Raw genomic sequence first — 21,976 nt, forward strand, 5'->3', positions numbered from 1 at the left:
GCGGCAAAAATAACCCATCTGAGAAACCCCCGTCAGATCCACTGATTAATGAAAGGTCCTGATTGATTACGGCTCGTTTATGAGAGTCATATCTAGCCTGGGATTTTTTTCCCCTCTAATTTTTTAAGATATAAAGCTTCCCCCCCCGGGACACAAGCACACAAACACAAGCGTGACGCAGACTTCAAAACACGACGGCAAGCGCGCTGGAAAGAAGGGGAAGAAAAGGAGAGCACCGTTATCCTTGCCAATTCATCCCCACTACAGCCACCAGCTCCCCGTTCCACAAAACCAAGTTTTCCCGTTAATAAACTCACCTTGAGCTCCCCGGAAAACGCTGAGAAATCAGAGGATGGGGCCGCAGAGGAAAGTCACGGGCGCCGGTGGGTGCGGGAGCCCGGATTGCCTTGAGAGAAAGCTGCTCTTGCAACCATCGCATCGACGCCTACTGCCAAACGCTCTGTAGCTCCCAGGTTAAAATGTATTTTGGGCGCCGCCGATCGACTTTGGGAGCAGAAAGGCATGACGGGATGCAAAGAGACCTCTGGAGAGGATGGGACGTTTCACGCCAGCGGAGACCTGGTCTCACGCAGTGATGGTCTCTAGGTATCAGACCACCGGGACGTAGGAAAAATCAAGTTGTCCATCCCCAACTTCAACATCTTCAACATCTGCGCCTTCTGGGGGCTTTAGGGTTTGTGCGGGGTTTGGTTTTTTTTTTTGCAGCAATTTTGCCTTCATTGCCAGGGATCTGGGAGGGCAACTGCTTTTATTTTTTGTCTCCGTGCAATATCCTCTACATCTGATGTCAAGGAATGGAAGGAAATTCTTCAGGGAGGTGCAGAGAAGCATCACCATCACCAAAAAAGCTCCTAAACTCCCGGGGACGACAGGAGCGGCCCTTGGGCCATCAAATACAGTTTGGTGGGGTTTTTCGATGAGGGTTGCGCGCCGAATTATTTTGCACTTTCCACGTTTTGCTTTTAAAGTGTGGAACATCCGTAAATTCGATTCTGTGAAAACCAAGCTCTGGGTCACACGAGCGTGCCCGCTTCGCTTCCCGACACGTCTGCTTCTATTTAACGCCCGGCTTCCTCGCCGCCGCTCAGCCTTTTAACGGGGGTATCAATAAATCCGCATCAAAGCGGCGCCCGGCGCTTCGCCACAACCAGCCTCATCGTTAAGCAGAAAAAACGAGGACTGGGAAATCAGACTTTGTGCTTTGAGGTCATCTGATAAAGGGGCTTTTCTCTCGCCTCTGGGGAGATTATTCGATGGCACGATCCGGAGTCGCAGCGGAAGCAAAGCAAAACCTGTTTGATACTTTATTCCAGATTTTATTCAGATTTTATTATAGAGTCATAGAATGGTTTGGGTGGGAAGGGGCGTTAGAGACCACCCAGTGGCACCCCCTGCCCTGGGCAGGGACACCTCCCACCAGCCCAGGTTGCTCCAAGCCCCGGCCAACCTGGCCTTGAACCCCTCCAGGGATGGGGCAGCCACAGCTTCTCTGGGCAACCTGGGCCAGGGGCTCACCCCCCTCACAGCAAACAATTTCTTCCCCAGATCTCATCTCAATCTCCCCTCTGTCAGTGTAAAACCCTTCCCCCTCGTCCCATGGCTCCCCTCCCTGCTCCAGAGTCCCTCCCCAGCTTTCCTGGAGCCCCTTTAGGGACTGGAAGGGGCTCCAAGGTCTCCCCGGAGCCTTCTCTTCTCCAGGCTGAACCCCCCCAGCTCTCTCAGCCTGTCCCCACAGCAGAGGGGCTCCAGCCCTCCCAGCATCTCCGGGGCCTCCTCCGGCCCCGCTCCGACAGCTCCGTGTCCTGCTGTTGGTGCCCCAGCACTGGATGCAATACTCCTGCTCTTCCACGCGTAGCAGGGTGAGGTGCGGAGCGAGGCAGCAGCGATTTCAAGATGCGGAATTCAGGGTGAATTAGGGAATGTTATTGGCATCCCCTTTATTTAGAGTTACGAGGGATGTTTGTAAGCGGGGAGAAAAGCCTTCCCAAAGCGCACCTGGGATTCCACGCCCTTGCTTAAATCTGCCTTTCCCGTCCTCCAGGCGTTTGCGGACCAACGCTCCGTGGGAATACGGGTGCCGGGTGCCAAACTTGATGCAGGAATCGACTTCTCCCTGTCTCCCTGTCTCCCCCCACCTGCCGAAAACCAGTATTAATCCAGGCGTGAAAACCTGCATCCGACCCGTTCAATGCCGCCTGTGCCGGGGTCCGGCTCTGCCCAGCCAGGAGGAACGGTACGGAGGTGTTGGCGGCTGCTTGTCCTGGAATAAAGAGAAAAATAAGAGCAATGAACTTTCTCTCTCCAAATACATGGAAATACAAAGAGCGGGTTGAATTTACCCCCTTGTATTTCTTAAGGTTTTACCAAACGCCTCCTGGGGAGGTGGGAAAGGGGAAGAAGGAAGAAAAGCAAAATCCCCGGAGCCCGTGAGCTGCCTGGGCGAAGGCAGCCACCCTGTTATTTATTATTCCTTAAATGACTGTGCTCGCCAGATTTCCCCGGGCTGCGGGTGTTACCTTCTCCGCTTCCAAAAAAAAAAACAAACCACCACCCCAAAACCCGCTCTAACATTAGCCCCGCCGTTCTAAAAAAATTCACCGACGCCGCCGCTCAGCCCTGGTGGGTTCACAGCTCCATTCCCGACAGGATTTAAGGAAACAAACAGTTCAAAAAGTGTTGGTTTATTTTTTTTTTTAGGCCTGTGCTGGGGACGGCTTCTCATTTAGTTAAAAAATAAAGGCTGGAAACAGTCAGAAGAGGGAGACAGAGCCCGGCAGTCGCACACCAGAGCTCACCCGCCTTGCCCTGCTTGGGCATCCAAATAAAGGAAGCCAACCTCCGGCTTCCAAAATACCCTTATTAATAAAAAGCACCACTAAAAAACTCAGCGTTTCTTTCGCCGAGGGGCGCTGCGGACACATACATACGCTCTTTGGAAAAAAAAAAAAAAAAGAATTATTTTTTTTAATTTTTTTTTCCCCCCCCTTCGCATTTTGCTTTTTGAGATGATTCCTTCTCCGCTTGGTAGATGCGGCAACTACAGCCGCCCCCCGGGGGGTACTCGAGGGATTTTGGTGCGTTCGGAGAGAAAACGGGTCCCCGATCTCCGCTCCCTCCTCTGCGTTGGACCCAGGGCTGCTGCGGGAAGCTTTGCCCGGGGCAGGTTATTGCTGCGCCAGCTCCCGGGGAGCTTTGCAGAGGGTTCCACTGGGTTTCCCTCTGCGGGCCCGGTTCCCAGCGCAGCTCAACTTACCGGTGCAGGGTTGGACCCAACACACACCGGCTGTTTAATTCCTATAACCTGCGTGATGTGGGAGGGAATTGCCGCCTCGATCATAGAACGGTTTCGGTTGGAAGGGACCTTTCACATCATCAGGTCCAACCATCAACCCGACACTGCCCAAACCCCCACTACCCCACGTCCCTCAGCACCGCGTCTGCCCGGCTTTTAAATCCCTCCAGGGATGGCGACTCCACCACTGCCCTGGGCAGCCTCTTCCAATGCTTGATAACCCTTTCCATGAAGAAATTTTTCCCAATATCCATCCTGAACCTCCCCTGGCGCAACTCGAGGCCTTTTCCTCTTGTCCCATCGCCTGTTCCTTGGGAGAAGAGACCGACCCCCCCTGGCTACCCCCTCCTTTCAGGGAGCTGTGGAGAGCGAGAAGGTCTCCCCTCAGCCTCCTCTTCTCCAGGCTGAATACCCCCAGCTCCCTCAGCTGCTCCTCACCAGACTCACGCTCCAGACCCCTCACCAGCTCCGTTGCCCTTCTCTGGACACGCTCCAGCCCCTCAAGGTCCTTCTTGGAGCGAGGGGCCCAAAACCGGACACAGCCCTCGAGGAGGGACCTCACCAGTGCCGAGTACAGGGGGACGGTCAGTGCCCCAGTCCTGCTGGCCACACAGTTCCTGACACAGGCCAGGATGCTGTGGGCCTTCTTGGCCACCTGGGCACACTGATGGCTTGTAATCCGACCCCTGTTGACCACCACCGCCAGGTCCTTTTCCACTGGGCAGCTCTCCAGCCGCTCTGCCCCCAGCCTGTAGCATTCATGGGGTTGGTGAGACCCAAGCGCAGGACCTGGCACTTGGCCACGTTGAACCTCACACCATCGGCCTTGGCCCATCAATGTAGCTTGCCCAGATCCCCCTCTAGACCCATCCTACCCTCAAGCAGATCAACACTCCCGCCCAACTTGGTGTTGTCTGCAAACTTACTGAGGGTGCATTCGATCCCCTCCTCCAGGTCGTTAATAAAGATATTAAAGAGAACCAGCCCAAATACTGAGCCCTGGGGAACACAAGTTCATCAAGTTGTTGTGCTAAAAAAGACATTATTATAAAAGGTAATTCCTTACCTGGTCATTAAAGGTTGGTCTCCAGCAGAGGGGAGTTACCACCATCCCCAGGGGCAGCACGTTGCCACATTGAAGTCATTTTTGTTTTAAAAATTACCGGGCTCTCCTTTTCCATGTACTGGGGATAAAAAACGAAGCTGCGGTTCATAGAGAAGAGCCAGAAATCTTCAGAAATGGGTGTTTTCCCCCCCTGTCCAAGCCTTGCCCAAATATCCATCTTGGTCCAGGAGGTGCAAGTTGGTGCCTCCCCGGGGATTCGATTCCTGGAAAAGCCCTTTGGAAAGGCTCTACAGAGCAAGCTGCTGTGTTTTTTTCCTTTAGCTATGTCTTTCTGCGGTCTGGGCACATCTAGCGTCCGGGCACATCCGGGAATCTACGGTAAAGCCACTATTTTTCAGGAAATCAGGCTAAATATAACTATAAAGATACCCCCAAAGTGCAACAACAATGGTGCTGCTTCCCTTCCCGGTGGCCCGACGGGCGTGCGGCGAGCGGAAGCAACTTCGCGAAACGCAACAGAAGTCACATTTATTGTGTAAAAAAAACTGAAAAAAAAAAAAATAACGAGGAGATGTACAAACACTTCAAAACACCGAGGCAGTAAAAGGGCCCCGGTGAGCTCACGGGCCCGCAGAGCGCGTTCCATATTTTATAACTTTCCAGTGTTCCTTTACGGTTTCCCCCAAAGTATCTCCTGAACCTGAGAAGATAAATCACATTATTTCCACATTCAACATCCACCGCCTCCCTGGAGAGCTGCCTTTCAGTCCTCCACCTTCTCACACTTTGCTGTGGCAGATGGCGCCTTCCTCCTCCTCGTCTTCCTCAGCATTGACGGGAATGTAGCCCCCTTCCCTGGGCAAGCACCAGCACCAGCCCGCGCCGCTCAGATCCACCGCCCCGAAGCTGAAATCCCGCATCTCCAGGATCCTGAAGTCAACGGTGTCCAGCTTGGAGTAGATCTCGTTGAGCTTTTGCCAATACAGCCAAGCCATCACGAGGCCGATCACCTGCAAAACAGGAGTATTTAAGCCACGATAGTCGTGCAAACCCTTCCTGAAAAGGGAGGAAAGTCTTCTCCTGGTGTCACCTGAACTGCCAAACCTGGCCACGAGACGAGAGAGGACAAGCTCCAGTAAAATCTTCTGCCAAAGCAACAGGCTCGTTGCTAAACTCATTAACGGCCGCGTCCATCTCACGACTTCCCTCCCCAGCCCCGGCAGCGGGATGCAGATTAGTTGGATGTCACCGAGACAGGGGCAGAGCTCCAGGCTCTGGCTGAGATCAAGATATTGCTGCAAGCCCGGTGCCACCCGGGTTATTTCCCATTTCCCTGCTGGCTCTCAGGGAATTAAAAAATCTTCAGGAGAAGGGGGAAAAAGAAAAAAACAAACCCAAACCCCAAGCATTTTCATCAGCACAAGATTTCAAGCACGTTGCTTGGATTTCACCTGATGTTTCCCCGGCGGTGGCTACGAGCACCAGGCGACAAGCCCTCGCCAGGAGCTATTTGCAGACCAGACGCTGATGAGGGCCACGGTGGCAATCGGAGCGCCGGGCCATGATGGCAACCAGAGCGTTTTCAGCACAAACCGCACCTTTTGTACGAACCTCGTACCCGCCTCGACTACTGATATGTAGAAATAAGGTTTATTCTCTACAACACCCCCCCAGATGCTTTGGGGTCAGCACCGGGATACACAGAGTGCAGTTTTATAGATATTTACAAGGCACGAGACGGGATGAAGAAGGACGAGACCATCAGGGCTTTTCCTCTCGTTTTTGAGGCTAGTTAACGCGTTGTTTTTTTTCTGCATAACCATTCCTTGCAACAAGGATCAATAAATAACCCCGTTGCACCTGCACCATCCGTCAGCTGGAACCTCCTGTACTATCGCAGCGCGTTGGTTTTGGAGCTGAAAAACGTTATTAATCATTTCTCTGGGTCCTACTTGAGCCGTTAAATAGTCTGGAAAGTGGGAACACGAAGAGACAGATAAACGGGGATAAGAGCAAACGGTTCGAAAGCATCTTAAATGAGGGACCGTTTTGTTTTATCCCGGAGCGGAAAGGGAAAAAGCGTTTGCCCGGAGGAGGCTGCAGAAAATGGAGGGAAAAACTCCACAGGGAAAAAGCAAATCAGATAAACATCCCCCAGCGAGCTGAAAGCAAACAGGCAAACCCAAACACCACCGGGGTTTATTAATTGGCTTTTCAGAGACGGAGAAATACCCCGCCATCCGCACGAGCCGCTTCTGCCTCCCGCAAAAGCCTCCCCCAAACAGCTCAATAATTTATTCTGCCTCCCCAAATTCACCTGGAGGCGGATCCCGACGGGTCTCCCCCCGGATTGACAGCTCTTCCTTCAGCGAGTCAGGAGAAGGGGAAGACCGCGTCCCATGAGATGCTCTCCCAACATGGAGAGCCATTCCCTGAAGTTTTGGGGGTTTGATGAAGTGCGGGTTGGAGGAACCCACAATTTATTGTCCTTTAGACAATTATTCTCTCTCCCCGTGACCCCTCCCCACCCAGGAAGGGGAATCGGGGAAAAAGCTATGGCTTCGGGAAGAAGGGAAGGGCTCAGGGCTCCGGCACCGGGGCCAGGAGTTCTCATCCCAGAGAGAAAACTCCTCAAACTCCCTCGTTTCCCTGGAAGGGGCCGTTCCTGGGATGAAATAATCCCGGGGGGCTGGCGCCCGGCTCTCGCTCCTCCTCGTCCCCGCGCCTGGTGGGGGCTGGAAAACACCCAGACCTTGAACCACCCCCTCCAGAGCTGCCTGGAAAGGGAATATCGTCACCAATTCAGGCACCAGAGTCTCCTAAAAATACGTTTTTCCCAAGCGTTAGAAGAGATCTTACTGAAAAGTAAAATTACGGAAAGGGAAATTAATCCTGTGTCGCTCAATCCAGGACAAATCCTCACTTGGAGCTTGCCCCGTTCCCACTTTCCTCATGGCACCCACCGATCCTCAAAGAGCACCCTGCTTATTTGACGTTCCACCTAATTACTGATAATAGGATTAATCGCCAAAAGAACAGATGAGGTGCCAGAGGCTGCTGCGTGGTTACGGCGAGCAGGGCTTTCCCGATTGTGGGAATTACAGAGTTTGCTCCATGCCTGGAGGGGTTCAAGGCCAGGTTGGCCGGGGCTTGGAGCAACCTGGGCTGGTGGGAGGTGTCCCTGCCCAGGGCAGGGGGTGGCACTGGGTGGGCTTTAAGGTCCCTCCCAACCCGAACCATGCCATGATTCTACGAAGTGCTGGATTTGTTCCATTAGGATCCTTTGCTGGGCAAGACAACTGCAGCTGCTGAAAGAAAAACTGGTCTGGAAACACCTCAGCATCTCCTTTTGTTCTCCAAATGGCCCAAAATCAGGTTATCTTACAGCCCCGGCAACTTATGTGTGGGTATCTGCGTAGCTCCCCGCCGCCCTCAAAATATTCGCCGCTGCGCTGCGTATTATATATCCGTCTCAGCCGGCAACTCCTTCCCAAACACTCTACGAAATGATTTCAGCCTGCCTGCGGAGACGGCGTTCATCTCCGGCTCAAACTGCGAGAGATGCATTCGCTCCCCGAGAACACGCGCAGGACCAAAGCCGGGCTGTGCAACCTCGCCGTCACCTGGGACGGAGCTTGCTTTTGACGGCAAAGCAAAAATACCAAAACCAAAGACTTTGTCATGGAAACGCCAGCCGGGGTCTTGCTCTCCCACCCCATATCCGTCCCCGCTTTGGCCCCCAGAAGCCGCAGCAACCTCCAGGCCGGGATGCAGGAGGTCAAGGCTGGTTGGACGATGCTTGGACACGCTTCCCTCTCTCCGTGAACTGTAGGGAGAGCCCAGAGCAACCGCTTCCACGCGGATCCGGATAATAAGATTGTGCTAATCCATATTCAAACAGCAGAACCTTTAAGGACTTAAAAAGTTCTAAAATAACATTTAAATGTACGTCAAGCTTTAGTATTATTTACTTCTATTAGCGTTTCATCACTGGGCGGATTAAAATCCCACGGCTGATACAGTGAAAGGACCAAGCAAGCAGAACCCTTTGAAATGACAAATTTTAAGGCAAGCGTGTCATTTTTTCCCGCCCTAAACCAAACAGTAATTCAGAAAAGATTGGCGTTTGCAATCAATTGCATGCAAACGCACCCAATTCTCCCAACCCAGCCGGGTTTGGGGACGCCGTCCCTCCCTCCCGCCGGCGATGCGACATCTGAGGTTACCGCAGCATCCCGGTTAAACTGGGGATTTCTTGAGCGGCATAAAATTACCCCAAGTCCTCAATCCCCCAGCCTTCGCTCTCCTCTGAGTTATGAACCGACATCCATTCCAGCTCGCCTCTAAATATCCTCTTCTGCTTAATGAAAACAGAAAAAGCTGTCAGGAATATAGATGCGTTCAATATCTCCGGCACCAAGGGCACCATGTTTTCCAGAAGTAAAGAGACTCCTAACGCGAGCGCTGATTTTATTGCATTGCAATATGAGGGAAGGCGTTATTGCAGAGGAGCATGTTAACAAAATGTATCAAATACGAGGCTAAAAATATTAAAAAGCTGCTTTTCTCCCCGACTTCCCCGCCTCGGGATGGTAATCACCAGCGACCGAGGGGAGAACTGCTTGGGGGAGTTACTGCTTGTGGGTCATTTAAAGTTGGAAAATTGCTTTTTTTTTTTTTTTCCCCGGCTGGCCTTCAGTGAAATTGAGAAACCACCGCTGCCTCGGGAGGTCTTCTCGCCTGCCGCTGCCGGAGCTTTTTGGCTGGGGGGGATTTAAACGCACGGGGGTTTCCCCGGGGGTAGGAGGGTCACCGAGGAGCTGCTCTTACTGCGCAAAATAAACCCCCCGACCTTCGCGTACCGAGGGAATCAATAAAGCCCTGCAGACCCACCGGAAAGTCACCATATGATTCTACATATACATATTTTTTTATATATATGTATATATATATAATTTTTGCAATGATATTGCAATAGCAATTGCACTATGTGTGTATATAGATATATATATATATATATCTTGCAATTTGCATTGATAATACTATTTCTAACTTGGCGGTACCCAAAGCCAGGGATGCCCCGCGGTGACAGTTATGGAAAAACCCACCCCGCAGATGACGTTATTTGAGATTTAGTGTCTCGTTTCCCATCCGCACACGGCAGGAGGGAGGGCGTAAAGGCTTGCAGATCCTTCCTGCCGTCCTTCCCCTTGCCCACGCGCGTTGCCCACCTGGCCCTCGGCTCCCCAGACACCTTGAGCGCGACTCAAAGAAGGGAAACTTTGAAAAAAAACAACTTTGCATCACCGCTAGAAGCAACAATAATCACTACGGCCGTGCAGGTACCTGGATTATTATGTTTTAACTCATTAAGCACACGACGCTGCAGCAGGAAGGAGACATCCTGTTGCTTTGTTGTTGGGTTTTTTTTCTTTTAAGGAAAAAGTTAAATATCCAAATGGAGAGCAAAACGCAGGTGTCTGCCGCCATTTCCCACCTCTCCAGCTCTTCCCAGTAGCAGCTCGGCGGCCTCGAGCCAACCCAAAGTGGCATTTTGGAGCTGAAGACCTGGATCCCCATCTCCTGGCAAGCGCCTTGGCGCTCCCTGGAGAGGCATGGCTGAAGTCAGCCCCAAATTAATCCAGTTTCGGGTAAGGAATTTCCACGCCTTCCTTTTCACCCAGCAAAAGGGTGAGCGAGACGCCTGCTGCCGGCGAGGGCCAGCCATAAATTCTCCCATCCAACCCGTCCAAGCAGCTAGAGGACATTTATTTCCATCAGAGAGAACAAAAAATAAGCACTCCGAAGCACAAATCCTTCGGGATTTTATCTCGGACTCCCAGGGGCTGTACGATTGCTTACGAGCCACCCGGGAGAACGGGGAAATAAAACCCATTCATCACTTGGAGCTTTTCACATCCTCCCGCGCCGCTTCATCAAACCCCTCGTTTGTATTTCCCCCGTCCCCGCGAGAGGGACCTCCCTGCCCCAGGAAAAGCATGCGGGGACACGCGGCCAGGCAAGGGCAGGCTGATTATTTTCTTGTTTTATGCCCCGATTAGAAATCCTCATTTAATCCCAGAAGGTTCCCACGGACGTCTGCAAGTCCCGGCTACTGGAAGACCCCTCGGAGTTTTCTCCACGCAAACCAGCAAAAGCTCAAAAAGCAAATTAAACCCCTTGTTATTTCGTTCCTGAACTTGCAGTTATTTCTAGCCAACTTACAACGGTGACGCTAATTATAACTGGGTGCTGTATCGTCATTAAGCGCCGGGCGTTGGCGTGTCTGGGTGAGCAAAGACCCCATCCGGCCGCTTTTCCCAACCCATTGCTCCAGAAAACAAATAGTTATTGCCCCTGCCACAGCAAATGTCTCACTTCATCCACTGCGATTACCCCACGGCATGAAAAGTCATCTTTCTATTACAAGAGAGATTCAGAAGAGATTGGAAATACGCGGTCCGGTGGTTTCAGCGCCTGTTCTCCGCTCTTTTTTTGTGGTGGCGGTGAAGCATCCTGGTTCTCCGGCGCGATCCGACTCAGATAAACGCGGATGTCGCACTTCTCGGGTCAAGGCTTGCTCTCCCCTTCAAAGCCCAAAGCCCTCTCCCCCCTGGGGGCTGACAGCAGCCAACAAAGACGTTTTTTGTACCATTTCAAACAAGACAGCATCGGTCCTAATTACCAATTTCCTACCAACATCGCAAGACCAAAATGAGACTAATACGGAAATTTGGGATACTTCAACACAACTGATGATTATTCCTTCTCTTCCAGCACTTGAGGAAGTTAAATATATTCAAGTATTTGAAACTACGCTCCAATTTCTGTGGTTCTGGCGCACGGCCGACCCTTCGGCAAGGCACAAACCACGTATTTCTGTCTCCCGCGTAGGTGCCGTAAGTTTTATTATGAGGCTTTTTGGTGCTCAGCTCCATCCTCACCGAGCCCCAGCTTCGCTCGTTGTCTCGTAACGGCTCCACGTCTTCTTTTGGATTAAAGGGTTTTGCATTAGGAACAGGTCTCCGGGGGCGGGGGTGGTACGGCCAAGATCTAACTGCGATCTCCTCCTCGCTGGGAAAGGCTCGTTGATTGATGGCTCATCTCTCCCATGGCTGGCAAAAGGAGGCACGCTCGGAGTCAGGAACATTTTTGGATGCAAAGAAGGAAAGGGCCCGCACACTCATTTTCACGTTATTATACAATAAGAAAAAAGTCTGGAAAACCCCAGCTGTTTTCCCTTAGGCGCGTGCGGATGCACGTGTGCCTGTGCAACGCGATGGGTGGCTCGATTTGGGGTGGAAAGGTTGCATTTTGGGCCTTTGCGGAGCACTCGAAAGGAGCTCAGCTCCTCCAGCCGCATTTTCCTGGGCAATCGAACACACAAGGCTCCATTTGGCTTTTGGCTTGACAAGGGTAAAAATCGAGGATGGAAAACAGCACCGAAAGGATGCTCAAGAGCCCTTGCAGGGCGACAGCGTGATTAACCGCATCCCGCCGCATCGCAGTCCCGACAAAATCAACTCCGGCCATGGAGAAAATAATCCATCAGCCCAAGGAGGGTCTTCTGCCAGCAAAATTTACTGCAAGAAAACCCTTTTCCATGCAAACCTCACCGGCTGCTGCGCAGGCGTGCGCCCGGCTCCGGAGGTTCTTGCCCATTTGGGCGGCCGTAAAGCTGGATCCTGCTAAACAGAAGAGTTGAATCATTTCAAGCTTTCCCAGAGCTAATCAAGTAAAAGGCAAGCATTTATCTTTTATTGGCTTTTCCTTCCACAAATTGATATTTATAGACTGGGCTTTCACACAGGTCATGGACTGCAGATGGAAAAATCCCTTTTATTTCCCTTTTCTACTACATTAAGCACGTGGCAGCCGCTTGAGAACACACCGCCTTCCAGCCCCTGGAGCAACTGAGATATTAAAAAGCAAAGAAAATACAAATTAGTCTTGCAAAGGCAAAGAGAACTTTGGCAATACAAAGCCCTTTACAGAAGGAAACATTTAACGTGAGCGTCACCGAGAGACGAAGACGCCCACCTACAAAATGCCCACTGCAAGTCTAACGCTGCATTTTTGAGAATTGAAACAGTCGATCTTCTGGATTTATACTCTTGGGGGGGGGGAACATCTACCTTTACGCCGACGCCCTATTACTCCGTAGCTGCTCCCAGCGTAGAGCTTCGGAGATTGATGAAATATCAAAGCGAAACCGAGGTAGCAACAATTTACTGCGGCTTGGCTGCGCCACAGAGTCGATGAATATTAACCCTTGGCAGGGATCTTTCTGAGATTTTTTTTTTTTTTTTTCTTTTTAATTGGACCGGTGCCACTTTCTGCTCCTTCCGGATGGAGAAAAAGAGGTTGAAGAGCTTTTTCTATGCGCTTGTTTCAACCTTCTTACAGCGGCTACGTCTTCCCCTTGCTAAGGAGGATGAAATACCATCAGGGAACACCCCCTGCAAAGACACGGGAAGGGAAAAGTTGGAAAAACTTTACCCGAGGTCAGCGTAAAAGCTGCTGAAGGAGCGCCTGGGCTGCTGAAAGAGCAAACCACGAGGTCATTTGGCTTATTTTAACTACAAACGTGTTTTACGCGCGCTGTAAACTCCTTGGATAATCTTGCTAGAGGCAGGGCAGGTAGGGATAGAGCCACTAGAAGACAAATTTATGTGCTTTGCTGCGCCTGCCGAAAGACCCGGGGTTGCTTCATAATTAAACACAACTCGTACGAGGCCACAAGGTGAATTTGCCATCGACCGCCAGCCAACTACATTCAAACGTCTTTTTGAGAGCGATATGAAATGCATCACGGTTCGGCCTCGGTCCGCAGCTTGGCTGAGAGGAAGGGCAAGGAGACGGGATTGTTATTGGAGAATGAAACGGGGGCGGGGGGGGAGAGAGAATGAAAGGCACTGTGCAAAGGCAGAAAAATAATTGAGTTGCTGCACGGATGCTTCGTTCTGAATGAAGTAAGACAAATGAACACAACCACTTCCCCACTCCTCAGATGGAATTTTTTTCCCTCCCCCCCCCAGTGCTTGATGGCTTACTTAAAAAAAGGCAGAGACGTTCATGATTTAAGAGCGACCATAAAATTACAAACTCCCTCTGCCTCGCACCGGCTGGGCCCAGAGGCCGGCGGCCGCGCGGTGACGGACCCAGGCAGGATTTCCCCTGCCTCCTCACCTGGTTCAACACCCGAGAGGACCCAGCAGATTTACAGCTTTCCCTGAACCTAATGAGCCAGGCGCCCGCACGCGTGAGAGAGCAAAGGCAAGCAGCCTGCCCCGCGCCCTTGGCCTCTCGCACAGACGTTTGGGGAAAAGCAGAGAAAACTTAAAAATGCAACAGCTTCCTGCACGCTGGAACGCCAAAACGTGATGGTTTCTCGCGTCTGAGCTTGATGGAAAGACAACACCGAGAGCAACAATCACCCGCTCGCCGCGGGCACCCTACGTCAGCCAAAACTTTTCTTGGGTCCTTCTTTCTGCATGAGAAGAGCCAGTTGCTTACCCCAAATCCAAGCACAAGTCTCGGATGCTCGGATGGTGAACATCAGCCAAGCTCCAACCCCCAATCTTTGAGCCCCCCAATCTCCTCGCCATAACAGACGAGGCTGACGTTTGACCCTAAGCAAAGAGCAAGATTTCCCTTCGCTAAGGAAGAGCAAGACTTTGAGGAAAATTGGGCAAAGCCCAAAGCTGGACTCGGAAGGTGGATTACGGTCCCAACGTTCTCCCCAGCGTTCTGCAAGTTTTCCACCAAGGTGGTTTGCAGCTCCACGAAGCTGTCCTGTGTGGGACATGACAAATACCCCAGGGCCTAAAATGGGGCACATCAATACGTTCGCTCTTCCCAAAGTTCAAGACACTGTCACCTCCCCCCGTCAACGGTGCCAACGCCTTCCCCCTTGGATCGGCAATTCAAGGACAACGTTCTCACCCCAGCTTTCTGCTGGCAGCTGCTGGGGATGAAGCTGTTTCTGGGCTGACAGCTCCTGGCAACACAGATGGCCATTTATAACTTAATCCCCTCCAAAACTTGACAGAATCAAATCCGATTTATATTTAAAACCTGGAAATCGTGAGCAGATGGGAAGAACGAGGTTCTTCATCTGAAGAGCATTTAACGGCACGCCAAAAAAAATCATAAAGCTTGCTCAAAAGCACTTGATATTCATCAAGGCTCAGCAATCCTTATTGCCATCACTGGTTTTTCTCCCCATCCTTCCCAGTTAAGAGCATCATGTTGGCAGGTTAATGGGTAACGCAACAGGAGGCTCCTGTAATGGCTCTCGACATCCTGCGAGGCAGATGGAAGCGGTCGCCTCTATTACGGCACTTTCTCACCCCATTTCTGTGCCCGTTACGTTTCCTGGTGGTAGCACAGCAGAAGTCCATCGCTCATCTGCATGCTTTGGAGAAAGCACTTTAGAAACGTGGAGCACCACAGCTAGGATTGGGCACAAACCGCTCCCCCACCTCGGTTTTTCATTTGGACCATCTGAGAGCTCAAGAGGAAAGTTCATCTTTTGAAAAATTAGCTCAACGTACCACATATTTCCCCAACAGCTTCTTGCTTTGTTCAACCACTACCTTTCACCGCAAGCAAAAACACTTCAAAAAAGAAAATCATTTCATTCCCATTTAGATAAAACCCCATATCCGGAAAGCATCACCAAATACCTCCAGCAGCCAACCCAACGTTACATTCCAATGAGATAAAAAGAAAGCTTTTGCCTGGGAGCCTCGAAAGGAATCCAAAAAAAAAGGATCAAATCAACACTAAATCACCAAAGTTTTGTCAAAAATAATTCGAGAAAGATCCAAGAGAGATATTCACCTCCTTGCTAGCACAATGTCAACAGCGCTGCAAAGGGATAGCCCCAGCTCCAACCCCAAATTTCTCTCCATATCGAGCATCTGTGACGAAGAGCTTAATTACCTGTGCTGCAAAGTTGCTTGGATCCTTAGGCATCATTAATGGGAAACGGATTTCCCGAGGCATAGCAAATCCTGCTAAATTTACGATTATGGCTTATTTTGGTTAGTATTTATGCTTGATTCGAAGAGCATAAATTTCCAGCACAAGTAAAAACAAATATAAAGGGATTTGCTGTGCTAACATATGCGTGCCTTGCTTTTAGAGGCTATTACTTGATCAATAATTAGATTTCAGGAGTGCGTTACGAGACCGCCAGTGCCGCAGTCGTAAACTGTTAATTTTGCCGAGGATGCTCTAGAAAGCGCTGTGACTTTTCCCACCCCAGACACAGATCTCGGGGGTACATGGGGGGAGAAAAAATAGCTAAAAATGAGTTATTTTCCTCCTCTAGCACAGCGAAAGAAACTGGGAGGACGTCAACCGGATCCGCCACGTACCTGTGGAAGCAGCAGAGAGCAAACGATGCCCAAAGTGGCCTCAAAGTTGTCTTTGAGCCAGAGCCCGACAGCGTGGATGCAGCCTCGCACGTGGATGACATTGAGCAGCTCCAGGCGCTGGAACCAGAGCGGAGAGAAGCATCACGGCTTTCATTGAGATGTTGAGTTTGGGGAAGAGATGTTATTTCTCGCGTTTGCTCCTTCTTGCAAGCCAAAGGAGAAGCGTTGTATGAGAAGCGTTTGGGAATTGATTTCTTGGATTGGCCCTTTCCCTGGGTTTTTGTGTCAAAAAGCTGTCCCTGGGAGCTACGGACCATATGCACGGAGATACTGCAGCTTCGATACAGCCCCTCGGCCACCCCAAAAGGCCTCAAGAATCAGCTTGAATCTCCTACCAGCAAGCCTTAAAACACAACCCAGGAGCAGCATGCAGAGAATCCCAGAGTGGCCGGGGTGGGAAGGGACCTCTGGAGATCACCCCGTCCAAGCCCCGGCCAGAGCAGGGTCACCCAGAGCAGGTGGCACAGGGACGCCTCCAGGCGGGGTTGGGATGTCTCCAGAGACGGAGACTCCCCCACCTCTCTGGGCAGCCTGTGCCAGCGCTCTGCCACCCTCACAGCAAAGAAGTTCCTCCTCGTCTTGAGATGGAACTTCCCATGGGCAAGTTTGTGCCCGTTACCCCTTGTCCTGTCCCTGGGCACCACTGAGAAGAGCCTGGCCCCGTCCTCCTGACACCCCTCCTTGAAGTATTGATCAGCATTGATAAGATCCCCCCTCAGTCGGCTTTTTTCCAGACTGAAGAGCCCCAAATCCCTCAGCCTTTCCCCATCAGAGGGATGTTCCCGTCCCCTCATCCTCTTGGTGGCCCTTTGCTGTCCCCTCTCCAGCCGTTCCCTGTCCTTCTGGAACCGGGGAGCCCAGAACTGGACCCAGGGCTCCAGATGGGGCCTCCCCAGGGCAGAGTAACGGACTCTAACTTGATCCTCCTCAACCAAAGGGAAGTCCTCCTTCATCCAGACTTTCCCTGTTACACTCCCCAGGGCTGATCCAGAAAGGCCACGCCAAAGCCTACAGGTTCTACCCAAACATGTCGCGAGCCTGAGCAACACCCTGAGATGCCAGGGAAAAGCAATAAAAATGAATTTATACGCAGCTGCAGTAACAGCCGTCTTTGGCGGGGAAGAGCTTACCTGCAGATAACTGTTTTGTTTCAGGGGATTTGGGGAAGAAGAAGCAAATCTCGTACGTACGAAGAAAAAAAGGCAACGTTACCTCTTTATCGAGCGTCCTGTATCCACACAGGGTGTTAATGACTTCTCCGTGGACCTGCGAACAGACAATTTGCGAACAGACTTAGCTCGGAGGAAGGCAAAGGGGAAATACAAGAAATAAGAATAAAAAATAAGAAATACAAGAGCTCACTTTGTTGCCTCGGCCATTCAGTGTAGCACAAGGCTACCCTTAAACATCGCTTTGCTACCGCAGGCTCCTTTTTGGCCCAAACCATGCACGTCGGCAATAAGCTGTTGGGTTTTTTCATTATTATTTTTTTAAACTACCTTTCTCTCCGGTTTCTGCTGTTTCGGAGGATGCTCAGGTCCCCCCCCGACGCTTTTCCAGTGATTTGAGCCGGGACCAGCTCCCCGGCAGGCGAGCATTTCGCAAAGCAGCTCTTTCAAAACATTCTCCTTGTTTAATTCCGGCCACCTTTTCTAACACCGTCGGTCGTGTCTCTCCTTCATAATAAAGGGAATTTCGCAGGGATTAAATGTATTGGGCTCTCCAGAAATCAAACAGGAATTTCCCCAAAGTCTCCCAGCGCTCCAGGGAGAAACGTAAGGATTTTAGACATGCCCAAGGTTCAGATCTTTGTTGGCCAGCAAAAATGTGTCTAGAGCTACAGCAACCGAGAGAAATGCCAGCCAAACGCTGCTGTTCGGGACCTTGATAAAATAAAATCAAACCTAATTCCTCTGCTTCTGTCAGGATGGAAAGCGGTACATTTTGGGTTACAAAACTGATTCTGGCTCATCCCAAATAAATCAAAGCTGGAGAGCAGCTCTGGCGCATCCTGAGCTAGTCGGGTACTTTGCACCTCTGGGGATTGATCTTCTGATGGGGTTTGGTTTTTTTTTTTGGCTTGTTTCACGGATCAAACAGCAGCTTCCATAACACCCCGTCTTTCTAAAGGGGCCTCGCGCCCATGAAATAATAACGTGCTGAAATGATTACGCTCTCAGAAAGATGGCTTTGACAACACGCAAAAGCTCCTGGACAACAAAACAAAACCATCCCGTGCTTCGGAGGCAGAGAGATGAAAAGGAGAAATGTGCACATTTAGGTGTCAATTATGCTTTCCTGCAAGACGCAGCATAAAAGAAATGTGCACCTCCGGCCAGTCCGCGCCCATAAAGCTCCAGCTTGTTCCTCCTGTAATTGGCAGGGAAATTATTCCGGCGCTCCCTTACCAAAAGCTTCTGTACCTACCACATTACTCGCAGCGCTATCGAAAAAATCCCATCTCTCCCCCGCTTCGAAACGCTGTTTACAAACTGGGCGTAGTTAAGGAGACTAATTAGTCCCTGTGCGTACGGCAGGCTTGCGGGAAAAACTGGAGATCAGCAGCAAAGCACCCATGAGCGTCGCCGGGAGAAGTCCCATCCGGGGTTGGGAGCCTAAAATGGGAAGCCTTCGGCATAAGGGGAATTTGCAGCGCTCTGAAGGTAAATGCTGTCACCTAGGGTGGCATAAAGGAACCTGTAGGTGACCAAGGATCCACCTATTTGGTTTATAGAGAGAGCAGCCCTGAGGAGAAGGACTTGGGGGTGCTGGTGGATGAGAAGCTCAACACGAGCCAGCAATCACAGAATTGTCAGGGTTGGAGGGGACCTTAAAGATCATCTAGTTCCAACCCCCCTGCCAGAGGCAGGGACACCTCCCGCTAGATCGGGTTGCTCAGAGCCCCATCCAGCCTGGCCTTAAGAACTTCCAGGGATGGGGCTTCCACCACCTCTCTGGGCAACCTGTTCCCAGGTTTCTGGGCTGTGCTCTTGCAGCCCAGAAAGCCAACCACATCCCGGGCTGCATCGAAAGAAGCGTGGCCAGCAGGTCAAGGGAGGTGATTCTGCCCCTCTGCTCTGCTCTCGTGAGACCCCACCTGGAGTACCCCGTCCAGCTCTGGAGTCCTCAACACAAGAAGGACATGGACCTGTTGGAGGAGGGCCCCGGAGATGCTGGGAGGGCTGGAGCCCCTCTGCTGTGGGGACAGGCTGAGAGAGCTGGGGGGGTTCAGCCTGGAGAAGAGAAGGCTCCGGGGAGACCTTGGAGCCCCTTCCAGTCCCTAAAGGGGCTCCAGGAAAGCTGGGGAGGGACTCTGGAGCAGGGAGGGGAGCCATGGGACGAGGGGGAAGGGTTTTACACTGACAGAGGGGAGATTGAGATGAGATCTGGGGAAGGAATTGTTTGCTGTGAGGGGGGTGAGCCCCTGGCCCAGGTTGCCCAGAGAAGCTGTGGCTGCCCCATCCCTGGAGGGGTTCAAGGCCAGGTTGGCCGGGGCTTGGAGCAACCTGGGCTGGTGGGAGGTGTCCCTGCCCAGGGCAGGGGGTGCCACTGGGTGGGCTTTAAGGTCCCTTCCAATCCAAACCATTCTGTGATTCTATGATTCTATATAAAAAAAATAAACCGCTTTTCTCAACGGCCTTCAGTTGTCCTTGCTTTTCAAACTCCCTTTCATGGACATCGTAGGACTCTTGCTGGTGAAACATCATTGCTTTCTATCGAGCCCATCGTTCGACTTATCTGGCTACGGCACAGATTCATCACCAGTTTTCTTCCTTCTTGCGTTAAATAACCAAAGGTTTCTCAGTCGCCTCCAGTCCTGCCCCACTGTTTGAATAATTCCCTCAACACCTTGTAGCTGGGAGAAGCGTGGAAGACAGAAGTCAGGTTTTAGCCTCGATCGACTTTTGTCAAGCTCTTGCACGGAAGAGAAGGTCAGAGCTGAATTGAAATTTCTAACATAAAACCAGGCCATAGCTTTTCTTCTTCCAGAATGCATTTTGATGCCTTCAAGGATCACAAAAGAGCAACACACGGAGACATTTAAAACTACCAAGGGCAGAAGACTGCAGTCCTTGCACTTTTTATTTAACCAATTGCTTTTTTTTCCCCAAAATCAGTGCCAAATGTCAGCGGTGACACTTCACAAGGGGTTTGGAGACACTGTGCTTGGCAGAGGCACAGCTTCGCTGCGGCTTCCTGGGAGAAGGCACAAGTGCCTTGGAAAACCATTTAGAAAAGCACTTAGAGGTGGGGATCCAGTCTCACACACCCAGGCAGGTGCGTGTTTGCCCATTCCTTCTTCCTGGGAAGATTTTAAGGTCTACAACCTCAAAGATGAGACTCTTCAAAACAGCCCTTCTCCTTTTCTGGAGGATGTCTGCTCTCTTTAAGGCCCCGGAAGATGCCCCAGGGAATGCAACACAAAGCTCTTGGAGGGTCTTGCGATAGAAAAAAAAATAATCTTTTCTTGGAAAACAGGATGGTTTTATGGCTGTATTTAATGACAAGTTGAAAACACGTTGCAACCAACCTCCTAATCCATGTTTCACGCTCCTTCCTTCAGACAAGCTCGCTCCTATCAGCATCTTTTGTTCTTTCCACGACATTACGTTTCCAAATGATGTCTTCCGGTACCTCTCTACTTAAATCTCAAAGGGCCTCTAAGACAAAAGGATGCTTCGCTCTCCATCTTTCATTCATGAAGGCACAAGTAGAGAAGAAGCACACAAGAGGAAAAGGGTTTCTTGCCCTACAAACCTTTTATAACTGGTTGATAAAAAGGTTATTCACAGAGACGAGACCATCATGTGAATCTCCACCCAACACGGAAGAATTCATACACGTGCCCGGGTAGTCCCTGGTTATCCCTCCAGCTGCGGGACCAATGCAAGATCTTCTCTTTAGCCCTTGAGTAACATATTTGGGTGGAAAGTGTTTTCAGCAGGGCTTGAACGTCGCTAAGACCCAACCAGGCATATCCAGAGTATTGCACAGAGGTACCTCCTTCATCCCGAGGTGCTTCTCCCGCCTTCTCAGCCCCCAAGGAAAACCCCCTACGACAACTTTACAGTTCCAGCGAATAGCTAGGAATAGGCAATTCTGGAGCTTACGGTAAATGCAACTACAGGGGGGGATCACTCTGTTGTTTAAACTAAGTTTTTATTAGCTTGTTTTATGTCGCAGACAGCAGAAACCTCCCAAGGGAGCTGGCTCTCCTAATCCATTTCATGCGCTATTGATATTGTGTCGGGCTGATTTCTGAACCAACAGTGCCCTGCGGTGCCAAAAATCAAAGCTCTGAAGAGCGAGGCTACATCTATCTACCTGGTTACTCTTCCCCCCAACAACGGGTTTCATTTCTCACGGAGACCGAGGTACATTTGATGAGGTCTCGCTTCCCATAAAACCGCTCGGGCTGTCAGAGCCACATTCATGGGCTTTAATTCTTAAAAAAAAAAAAAGAAAAAACAACAACAAAAAAAAGCAAAACGTAGAGGATTTACCGTGGACTTTCCCTCCCAGGAGCTGGCCGCTCCCGTCCTTCACTAGAGCATCCTCCAGACCCAGCTCATTGCAATGGGAAGCCAAAAAGCTGCCTTATTTCTCACCCTACTGTATTATTGCCTATGAGCATCGTTATAAATCACGGGGGATTTCGTCTATCTCCGATACTGCCTGCTGCGCTGAAGTCTTTTGTTTGCCAAATTGTCACCCAAAACCGTGGGGAGTGTAAAAATACCAAAAAATGCACTTGACTCTCCCGCACATCCTCACTCGTAACACCGAAGGACAACACATGAATTCCTAATTCCATCTTCAGGAGCTTTAAGATTCTTAATCAAAGCCCTGATTAGAGACAACAATTATTTTTGCAGCTGATTTGCATGTCAGACTTCCACTGGTAATTAAGACACCCCAGATTTCCCTCTTTTTCCATTAAAAAAAAAAAAAATCCGACAACAATACCAGATTGATGATATATTTTCCTCCTGCAACTCGCAAAGCCTGGGGCACAGCCGGGGTTCAGAGGCAACACCGATGCTCTGAACCCCGAGGAGGTTTTGCTACCAGGATTACGCTTAGCAAATCTTTTTTAACAGCGTTTATAGCACTTCTGGCCACAGCAACCAGGGATATTTGCCCCTTTTTTTC

General features: G+C 50.8%; 2 protein-coding genes across 10 annotated transcripts in view; both read right to left on the reverse strand.

Annotated features, from left to right (window-relative positions):
• SLC4A5 (solute carrier family 4 member 5) overlaps positions 1–4,768 on the reverse strand; it is a 39,113-nt gene extending 34,345 nt beyond the window's left edge. For both annotated transcript variants that reach the window (XM_063358623.1, XM_063358622.1), the window contains exons 1-3: positions 4,380–4,768; positions 2,017–2,281; positions 318–802 (exon numbers count right to left, since the gene is read on the reverse strand). The gene's annotated coding sequence lies outside the window, so the exon portion shown is untranslated. The remainder of the gene's footprint in view (positions 1–317; positions 803–2,016; positions 2,282–4,379) is intronic.
• Positions 4,769–4,891: 123 nt separating this feature from the next.
• Positions 4,892–21,976, reverse strand: part of LOC134526596 (tetraspanin-15-like) — a 107,989-nt gene continuing 90,904 nt past the window's right edge. For 7 of the 8 annotated variants that reach the window (XM_063358626.1, XM_063358630.1, XM_063358627.1 and 4 more), the window contains 3 exons: positions 17,036–17,089; positions 15,764–15,880; positions 4,892–5,389 (listed from right to left, as the gene is read on the reverse strand). In XM_063358626.1, coding sequence (XP_063214696.1) covers positions 5,159–5,389; positions 15,764–15,880; positions 17,036–17,089 — 402 coding nt within the window. In that variant the 3' untranslated portion in view covers positions 4,892–5,158. Of the gene's footprint in view, positions 5,390–15,763; positions 15,967–17,035; positions 17,090–21,976 lie in introns of all 8 variants that reach the window. The other variant, XM_063358632.1, reaches the window with a different exon arrangement.

This window comes from Chroicocephalus ridibundus, chromosome 23 (genome assembly GCF_963924245.1).
Source record: "Chroicocephalus ridibundus chromosome 23, bChrRid1.1, whole genome shotgun sequence".
NCBI classification, from domain to species: Eukaryota; Metazoa; Chordata; class Aves; order Charadriiformes; family Laridae; genus Chroicocephalus; species Chroicocephalus ridibundus.